The following is a 10,737-nucleotide window of genomic DNA, read 5'->3' on the forward strand; positions in this document are numbered from 1 at the left end:
CAGCGTCGTAGTCACAATCAGTTAGAGAAGAAAACACTGAAAACTGCAGATGTTAAATAAATACATGTACAAAGTGATCAAATGCATATTTATACTGGAAAACAAAACCATTCATGCAACATGCAACAGTTAATGTATATTTATGTAATGTTGAACTTGTGGTGACACGTGGGATATATTCAACAGCTGCAGCACGACCGTAGCAAGCAGATGTAAAAGCATTAATCCTAGAAAGGAAAACGTGTTTTCTTCCTGAACAAGGGAAACAACTTCTTGATTCGTCCAGTTCACTTCAAATGTGACGAGAAATAGAATTTCAGCGTCGGTTTAATCCATCAATGGCAGAAAAATATACTTCTGGATATTTCATTAACTTTCCTTCACCCAGCATCATGAACTACTTTGCAAACTACTGAACTATTGCACTGTGATCTTTGTCATTTCCCCCACCACCACCCACCACCCCCTGACTGTTGTTTCTCATTAAGTCAAAGGAGTCGTGTCTGTTTGCGATCTGCAGTAATGAGAATCAGAAATAAAGCGTGAATGCTACGAGAGACTCAAAAGCTCCAAGGCAGCGAACGTCAAAAGGCTTATTGTTCCAGACTCTCTCTGAGGTATCCACGCTAAACGTTAAGTGCTTCACCAAGATAAATAGACAACAGGCCTGATGGGGTCGAGTTGGAAATGTTTGTTTTCTCTCACAACGGAAAGGACACGAGAGCTGGTGGAGATTAGTGGGGACACGTCCCAGCAGAATGCTGCTGCCACTAGGAGGAGAAAACTCAGAAGATGTACCTGGTTAGAACGAGGAATTCGTCTCATTATTCTCAATATCATATATTTTGTTATTAAAACAAGCAGCCTTTTTTGTTTTTACCAACTTTTGGGATTATAACAGCATATTAGTGGGTCTTTATAATAGTTATTGTTACAGTAAAGGATATTTATATTTTTTATGATTGATTTGTCTCTGGCTAATTTCTCAATTAACTGTTTAGTCTTTAAGATAAATTAAAATGCAGAAAGTTTGTTTTTATGCGAACGGGTCAAATCAAAGGAAACAGGAGACTCCATGGAAGAGTTTTAACTGGAAGTGCGACTGAAATCATTTATATTATTGTCATAGTTGCTGATTAATAAATTGGCTTATAGCAGATATTTCTCTGGCCGCAGTGGAAGCAATATGCTGCTGTTCCCACTAATGAACGTTCCCATCGGAGAAGAGAGAACTATGCGGTGTGTTGTTCGTGCGCCGTGTCAGTTTTGCCGACAGCATCCGGATTGGAGAGCGGGTCCAAGTCGGCGAACAGGTTGAACCACGCCGATAGGTCTTTGGACATCGCTGCTTTCTCTGTGAAATGAGTTAAAAGGATTAGAATATAATATAACAAGAATATAAACACCTCTGCATCCGGCTGAGATCCAAGATTATGAATCGAAACAAACCCAGAAGTTCTTAGAAAGTTCCCTTAAAGACACGTTTTTACTTTTATCTGTTTAAACCTCACATGTTTGACGTGTTTAGCTCCGTCCTACCTTTCACCGCTGGCCTAGGAGCGTTCTGACTGGCCCCAGACGAGGGCTCCGTTGTCTGGGCAACGGGCTGCGGAGCGTCGTCGGCCCAATCTGAAGAGGAGACGCAGGTTTGGATTAATCAGCAGCAGACACTAAAAGTGCCAAATCGTGATCCTGCGTATAAATCAAATCTCTCTTTCTCTCTCTCTCTCTCGCACAGATATTGTGTAACAGCCTCACACAAACAAATCAAGAACAATTACTGCAGCAAGATCAAATCGGCCGTTATCACTGGATCTGTACATACAAGCTGAAACGTGCAGTTACACTCCTGAACTCTGGTGATAGAAAAGTTTACTTTGAGTTTGTCCGTTATGTATCTTGATGATAAAACGTGTAGCAACACCACATATCACCCGGGAGGACGTTGGAATGTGCCGTCGATACTGCACTCGCAGTTTAAACTCAAATATTTATACTCTATGTATAATTGGCTGAAATGAACAAAAAGCAAAATACCAACTGATAAAGTAATACCTGAAGTAGCAGTTTATTATTGTATATTGTAGAAGAAATAGAGTAGAATAAACTAGGAGGGCGTAATTTAAAACTAAAGTGAAAAATAGAATCTGCTCCCAAAGCTCACGGGTTCTTCAGGCCTCCACCCTCCAACATTCAATACAATCGGTTTAGTAGTTTTTGCGTAATCCCACTAAAAGACAAGCGGCAATGAAAACCTCCGCGGCTCTGAGGTAATAAAACATTTTTTTTTAAATGTAGTGAAGTTTAGATCGAGGTGTGTGTGTGTGTGTGTGTGTGTGTGTGTGTGTGTGTGTGTGTGTGTGTGTGTGTGTGTGTGTTTGGCTCATGGGAATTTGGGGTTTTTCTTCCTTAATGATTTGTCGGCTTTGTTTCACATTCTTGATCTTTTGCCCTCGTTGCGTTTGCTTTGGTTTTTCAGGCTTTGTGATCCTAACGTGTCTGACTCCCTGGACCAGCTTCTCTCCATGATTTGACGGTTACGGGCTCCGGTCGTTCAGCTGACAGAAGGTCATGAGCTTTTGGTTTCTGCCCTCGTCCCTTAATTTTGAATTCAAGCTGTGGAAAACGTCAAGCAGCTTGAATATGTTGTGACAGCTTTTTTTAAAAAGGAGACTGATCGAACCCGTGTGTGCTTCACTGACCACCTGGACTCCGAGTCTCCACTTTCAAAAGTCATCGTCATCTTGTTTTCCTCCGAACCCACAGACCAGAACCTGAACCTGTTGACATTAGTTTTTCTTTCTAACATGTTTTTCTATTTTCCTAAATGTGTGATTTTATCAGAAGGCCACTTTTCTCTGCCTCTGCCTCAAAGACTTGGTGGATTACCACTCGATGATAATCAACTAATTTCTATTTTAATTTCATCCAATGACGTAAATACAACAGAATACAGGTTCACATTTCTTAACGACTTTATAATAATGCAGCCACACACAACCGTCCAAGCTGGAAATAGACAAAACCGAATCAACCCAACCAGACGCGGCGCTCACAGCCAGCGTCCAGGCCCCGGATGAATGGAAAGTAGTTGGCAATTACCTATAGGTCGTCAAATCTAATTGCCATGTTGTAATAGCTTCCTTCTATTACTTTGACAGACGGGGGTTTGATAAATCATTATACGGCCACTTTTCTCCCTGTGTGGAAATCGTGAGCTACAACCGAGGAAAAGCAGTTTATTTTAGTCTTTTATTTTTATTCTTAATGGTCAATTTCATGGAAATTTCATGGACAATGCAAGTTATTATTTAGTTTTCATTGCCTAATGAAACTGCGGCTGGTTTTGAAGTTTTTTACGTGGCTTTAGCCGAGAGAGAGTATTTCTCCCTAATGGTCGAAACCTCAGCTAATGTCTTTTTGATAGATAACATTCAGGCTACGGCTCAAATCACCCGCTACTCACTACATAGTGATGTTTTGTAGAGCTCAACGTTTAGTGAGGATATTTAAACCATATACAGTGAACTCATTGTTTCCAATAATGTTTCCCATCATGCATTGCTCTTGCTATATGAACGACCGAGCAAGGAGAGAAAGAACTGAATGACGTGAATAAAGTGGAATAAATAAAAAAGCCTCAGATGTGACTCGATAGAAGTAGAGACAAACGAAAAGAACAGAAAGTTGTAGCAGACACTAAATATTTTATAGTTATTCGTGTGGGAAAATACACTCGGTACAAAATGAAGTGAAATCAAAATGTTAGAATGGCGTTTTTAACCTTTGGCTCACACGAACGCACAAACACACAAACACACACACAACGTTCGTATGTCCTGACCTGAGAGGGACGAGTGCAGGTTGTTCAAGCTCTGGTCGAGCAGATGAGACGGTAGAAAGAAGTCGTTTTCCTCTTGCCGGGCGTCTGCTGGTCGCCCGGATGCCGCCGCGCCCGTCCCGTCCTCGCTGTCTCCGAACACCTCGGTCCACTCTCGAGAGAAGTCGCCCTCGTCCACAGACAAACCGCCCAGGATCTCGTTGAGGAAGGCCAGGCTGTCCTCCTCACCCTCCAGCTCGGGACCCGATGAGAGGGGACCCTCTTTTCCTGTGGAGGTTGTGAATGAGAAACAATCGAGAGAGATTCAGCAATAACACAAACTTATATAATAATACTACAGTGATGTAACTAATGTATTTCCACAGTAGATAATACTGGAAGAACCTTCTGTAGTTACATGTTAAACTTTGTACTTTTTTACCTTCCTCCGTCTTGCCGCTGATGTTTCCACTCGCTAGTGAGATGAGTCTATAAATATAAAAACCAGAACTTTATAAAACTCCATGTGTACATAAGGCGACAGCTGAAGAAAGATGTTAACAAACACACGTCCTGTCTTCACTGTGTTTGGTCTACCTCCATGAGCAAAGATCACCATGAGATTAACTTTTTACAACTCACTGGTCTTCTGTCGTCTCGGTTTTCTTTCCGTCCTCAGTCTCCACTTTACTTCTCTTCTTCCCTTTCTTTCTCGCCAGCTTGTCCGTGGGGTCTTTTAAAGTCTGCAGGAAAAAAAACAAGTTAATGCTAATTCTCCAGATTTAAATCTACTCAACCAATATTTGGATATGAACCTTATTAAGAGGCAACAGTCTGAATAAGACACTGTCATGAAAACAGAATTTCTAAGGACCTTAAACCTGAATGAGGAGAAGACGTAGAGTATTTCGACCGTAGTCGTCACAAAATGTGGAAATAAATACGTCCTAATCGCAGTATAACGTCTGAGTTTTAGTAAAATGTTGGCTGTATGACGCTCAGAGGATAAACAGATGGGAAGATGAATAAAATTATCTCTTAGCAGCTCATGTAAACTAGTAATATTCAGAGTAAAGTCAATAGTTGTAAGTTTGCGGTGCATGTAAACGTCACAGTTTGAACTCGGATCAGTTCAGGTCGAGTCGACCTCTGACCTCTGACCTTCAGTGTGGAGAACTCATAATGCTGACTGCCCTTGAAGCTCTCGTGAATGGCTGCCATCGTGCGGGACGTCTTCTCCCAGAAGTGCAGAAGTGTCGTCTGAAACAGCAGAAACAAGCCGAGAGCAGCACATTCAGCTGAGGACACTTTGAAGATGAGTGAGTGTCCTGTGAAGTGTTCAGTGCTGTCTCCTCTGCTGTGATGGTTAAACCTGTGCAGGGACTTCCTTTGTCCCCTTTCTGTTCGTCTTCCTTCCTGTCGTCACCGGATGCCCTGGAGCCACTGACATCAGCCTGTTTCAGATGAATGGAGTGAAGCAAACAACCCAGATGTGCTGTGTGTACCTGGTACGTGGTCAGGACGTGGGAGAGGAGGTTGCAGCGGCTGGCTCCCAGCAGGTCCACCTTCTGACACACGTCGTTCTTCAGCTTGTCAAAGCCGCTCTTGGTCGAGCGCACCTGGGCCTGAACCTGAGAGACAACATGAAAACCACCAGCATCCACAGGGTCACGTGTCATCCAGGTGTGAGCAGTGAGAACAGAGCAGAGCTGGGTCCTTGATGGTTACGGTGTGAACAGTGGGATTTAACGGTGTGTTGCACCATCTAGTGGCTTCTTTCATTGTTTTTCCTCCCTCGTGCCCTTCGTGTGGGCTTTTCAGCAGATTGGGGGGGGAGATGATGAGTCATTATATTAAATTGCTCAAGGCTAAAGTCTTTTTGTTTGTTGGCTGGATGGTTGTGTGGTTTGTTTATTTGTCTGCAGGATTACTCAAAAAATACTGGAACGGATTCACTGAAACTTGGTGGAAGGAATAATTCATGGAGATTGATGAAACAGACAAATTCAGGAGACTCATATCTATGAGCTATTTGTCTGGATCCAAATTAAAAACTGGATCTAGTGGATTTAAATGTGGTTTCATAACAGGCCTTTAGGGCCTTGATGGAGGAAAGTGCTCTACTAATTCTACTTTGATATTTGACTTTCCCATTCAAGGGAATAGTCGAGCTATCGGGCCTCACTCTATATTATAATTTGTAATTACTGGAATAACAGACTTTTTTCATAAATTTTGATTTGGCCTGGCAGAAAAAGCTGCTACGCTGTGTTGCTAATAACATGAACGAGGGTCCGTTAGGTCCATTCAAGTGTCCCAGTGATCGTGGTCATCAGAACTACATGAATTACAGCCGTTACTTATGTTAAGAGTTATTTCTGTTATCGTGTGTTTTAAAACGTCGGAGACAAACCTTGCGGAATTTCTCCATCTGTTTGTGCGTGTCCGGATCCAGCTCCTGAGACACGTCCTTCATCCACAGCAGCGCCCCGCGGTACTCGGTCCTCGACTGCTCCATGCGATTCACCGTCAGCCACGTGTCGGAGATGGCTCGGTAGCGAAAGGTCTCCACCTCCTGGTAGAGCCGGCACAGCGGGTTCCTCAGAGCCACTCTGCAGGACGTTAAAGTCACTGTTAAGATGCTGTTACAGGTGTACAGGGGTTAGATAGTAGATAATACACTCCACTGAATAATGTGAACGTAGTAAACACCAATGGTATTTGTCACATTTGTGTACCACGCCATCATTCCCCATTATTAACAGGGAACTACGATAACAGAGCTATTATATTAGTGAAGTGAACCACTTTGTATTAACAGTAATTACGTGTTGTTGTTTTGTCCTATTTTTCTTTTTAGCAAACACAGATTCAGATACAGAACCAATTATTCATCTTTTAGAGTTGAACCTGCAGCTGCTGTTTAGGAAACTTGTCCTGTAACTGGGATTATTTGCTTCCTTTGGGGTAAAAGTTCCTGGAAGTGTCCTCACTCAGCTCTGGGACAAACAAGACACTCTTCCCTGTTCCCTTTGTGGGATTTGAGGGAGTAAAATTAAACGAGGTCACATTTTCTCTATGGTTACGGATACAGCGATGGTATTTGTGTGTGTTTCCTACCTCTGCTGGGAGGAGAAGCAAAGGGCTTTCCCTGTGGCCTGCATGATCTTTCCAGCCCTGGTTTTATCCTGCGAGCCCTGGGAGCGCAGGAAGCGACCCAGCTCGTTCTCTTCCTGGGAAAGAACTGCACGGGAGAGACGAGGAATGTAGCCGGTCAGATTCAATCAGTGCAACCTTGAAAACATGGATGTGCAGTTTGATCCGATGACATAAGAAGTTCCAGTGTTCAGTACACGTACGAAGAGTGAAACAGCCAATGAGACGATGGGGTTTGGGTCAATGAGCTCAGACGTCCTTAGGGATTCTGAACCACTGATGGATGGATATATATGTTTTATTGTTTATAGTCTCAAATTAATAATGCTCTAAGCTTTAAGAGCATTTAAAAGAGGAAGGATCATCTCTGGAATACGAACTTGCATATTAAAATGGTTTTTGGGTAGTTTTACTCTTGTTGAGGGTTAAGAACAGAGGAAGTTGCACCTTGTTAATCCTTATTGAGCCCTTGTGAATATGGGCTGTACAAATTAAATGTGATTGATTAACGTACAGCAGATCCTCCTCTGGTACTGCTCGATGACCTTCAGCAGCTCCATGCACGTTCTCTGGATGGAGTGGAAGACCTGCAGGGCACAAGAACACCAGCGTGAAGTCAGAGAAGCAGCCGATCTTTGAGTGAAGCTCGTGTGTAGTCACCTGAAACCTGGATGAACCCGAGATACTTGATTGATTTCAAACGCTGAAGCTTTTAAAAGGCTTTTTAAAAAATGTCACATCACATTATGTAGATATCAAGTTCTGAGTGGTTTATCGCCTTATTTATCGAGGGCCCCGATCTAAATCACGGTTGGGTGTCCAGGCTTTTATGAAGTATCGATTTCAGCCGTTAAATTCCCCCTCACTCCCGGAACAGAGGCGCAGATGATGGAGGTCGGAGACGCAGCCTAATGTGAGATCCAGGCCCGGAGCTGATGCTGGCATCGTGCGAATCAAAAAGCCATTTTAGTCAATTGAAGAATCCACCTGAGGCGGAAGGATCTCCCGTGTTTCTTAATGACTCCGTGATGTGACTAAAGGCAACTGGAAGCAAACATGGCAGCCGGCGAGGACGCTGTAAAACTCCCCCCCCCCCAAGAGACACCCTCTTATTTCCTCCTCACCTCCAGCTTGCCGTCCAGATCGGCGTCCGATGCCACCACATGCTCGTCCTCTTTCTTGCCGGTGACCTTGATGAGCGTCTGCTTGGTTTTCCAGTACCTCTGCTGGAACTTGTTCACCACAGACGAGTCCTGGCTCTGGATGAAGCGGTCCAGGTAGTCGCGGGAGTAGCCACTGCAACGAAGTGTGGGATTAAGGATCAAAACATCTGTCCACTGCACTTTTAATAAACAACAAGAACCTGTTCAATGTGGTAAAAACTGAGCGTTACACAGAGGTTTACTCACAAATGTCCTCCGTCCATTTTGAACGATTATCTGTGGAGAAAGAAGAACAACTTAGAGTCTCAGGTTTATCCAGCAAAGGGGTTAAACTAACGCTGGATCACAGATAGAGCCTGAAACACAGTAGCAGGGTTTGGGACACTTGTTTTTACATTTCCCCAAATTTTCAGCCAATTAATGTCAGCAGATCCCCTTTATTTTTAACCGATATGCATTAAGGTACGTTGTGAGACTCATATTCTAGATATTTTTTGTGCTGGAGCGAGCAGGGATTACATGCAGCAAAGGGGGCGAGGTCGGAATCGAACCTGCGGCCGCTGCAGGAGGACTCGAGCCCCTGTGTTTGCTCAGCTGCAGGTTTTTAACTGGAACAAAGAAACTGGATCATGTTTCACTGATCCTGAAAACACGTTGCTTTTTAAAACTAATTCTGACAAAAATGTGTGAAACAAAAGCTTGAATCCCAGCTTCTGTTCAAGTCTCTTCCACTTGCACGGAGTCATTCACAGTTTGGTGACACAGTAATAGTACTACTAGTATAATACTATCAAGTACATGGTCACTGCACATCACGACAGCTCCAGTAAAACAAAGGGAACTCCTCTCGACCCTGGTCTGTAAAAGCCTGATGCATGAGTCACAAGGTGCGACTGAGGCGGTGCTGGTAATGAGCAGAGAGCAAATATTTAGTACCACGTTCATGTACCTGTACTTTAGCTTGTAGTATTTCCATTTGTGTTCTTCTCTAAAAACCTTTTAGAGGCAAATACTCAAATACATTTACTTGACAGCAGTGGATAAACAAACTAACTGTAGTTTTAAGACAATAAGAACATTTAGCAAATAGTTATGTGCTTTTACTCATAAAGGATTTTGAATGAGGGCGTTAACCTGTAGGGTATAGTCATATATATATAGTAATATATACTATAAAGTAAGATATATAGTGATCGTGTTTACGCTTTTACTGAAAGGATCTGAACACTTCATCCACCAGTAGATTTAAGTTTCAGGAGGTTTTTATAACTCATGAGAGCAAATTTCATAGAGATCAACTAAAACAGGCTTGATCACCAAATACATTAATCTTGGAAAACAGTTAATTGAATATTTCTCTTCATGAGAGAATCTAAAGTAATCGAACTGAACTGATTCTTATTCCTGATGTTGATCATTCTGGACGAATGGAGGTTTGTTTAAACACTGACTATAAACCGGATCACAGTGAAATAATAATAACGGATCTAAACACAGACACCAACACCAGCTGTTTTCCAGATGTGCATCATCACCTGCTGCCCATCAACAAACCATCACCAACCACTGGATTCTACCCGGAACTCGCGCGTCACGACGCATCGAAACATCCTGACATCGATGATGTGGAGGAAATGAACGATCAACCAGAAGGAGACAGCGACAGAGATTCACTGATTCTGGATTTAAACATGTAAACGTGTGTGAATGTGAGGGAATCAAACCGCAGCACAACCCGAAACAAAGCCTGAGTCACTGAGCGGAAACAGCCGCGGCTTCCTGCATCTCCTCCTCCGACAGGGAACCACAGGGAACAACACAGGGAACAGCACAGGGAGAATAACAGGGAACAGCACAGGGAACATCTGAACATCTCAGAGGAAAGGAGACGATTCATCTGAATAACAACACAAATACCTCAGAGTGATGACGTCCAGCAGGAGAAACCCGTTAGTCTCCGCTCATCGCTGCACGAGGCTGAGTCTGGATGACAGGCCACACACACACACACATATACACGTATACACACACGTACACACACAATACACACGCACGCACACACGCACACAGCTGCTCATTCAACGCCGCTGCATCATCCGCCCGCTGACGTCACTGTCCTCCGGTTTGTAATTGGCCAGATCTGGCGCGCGCATCACGTTCAAAGGTTTTTTTTTTTTCCTTTTTCTTCTCTCGTGCAAACACAAGCAGGTGTGTGTGGATGTCTCGTGCACGAGTGTGGTGCTCGTGCAAAAAGTGCTTTGATGGAGGCAGAGCATCAGGTAACACAAAAGTGTGTAGGACACAAAATGGAGGGATTCGATCCTAATCAAGGATTTTGTCAAACTGCAAGAGTTTAGATATTTTTACTGATTTACCAGAGAATAATTTTAAGGATCTTGATGAAAGAAATCAGGCGGATTGAGGAAACTGATTTCTATTGTGCAAACTGTTGCTGCTTGGTTGAATCTTAAGGAACTGTTGTGTCTCAGTGGAGGTATGTGCTCCTATTCACATTAGAATAATTATTAATTTTCAGCGTTAACTGTTGCTACTATCATTAGTAACATTGGTACATCGATAACTACCACTCTTTTCATT

General features: G+C 43.1%; 1 protein-coding gene across 1 annotated transcript; it reads right to left on the reverse strand.

Annotated features, from left to right (window-relative positions):
* Positions 1-77: 77 nt before the first annotated feature.
* On the reverse strand, positions 78-10,256 carry ica1 (islet cell autoantigen 1). Its single transcript, XM_035163262.2, has 13 exons — positions 10,057-10,256; positions 8,386-8,415; positions 8,101-8,272; positions 7,491-7,563; positions 6,941-7,064; positions 6,234-6,432; positions 5,326-5,451; positions 4,982-5,080; positions 4,463-4,563; positions 4,263-4,309; positions 3,845-4,108; positions 1,540-1,629; positions 78-1,354 (listed from the first exon to the last, which is right to left on the reverse strand). The coding sequence occupies exons 2-13, from the start codon at positions 8,400-8,402 to the stop codon at positions 1,233-1,235; spliced, it is 1,434 nt and encodes a 477-aa protein (XP_035019153.2). The 5' UTR covers positions 8,403-8,415; positions 10,057-10,256; the 3' UTR covers positions 78-1,232.
* Positions 10,257-10,737: the final 481 nt, after the last annotated feature.

Source organism: Hippoglossus stenolepis, chromosome 8 (genome assembly GCF_022539355.2).
Source record: "Hippoglossus stenolepis isolate QCI-W04-F060 chromosome 8, HSTE1.2, whole genome shotgun sequence".
Lineage (NCBI taxonomy): Eukaryota > Metazoa > Chordata > Actinopteri > Pleuronectiformes > Pleuronectidae > Hippoglossus > Hippoglossus stenolepis.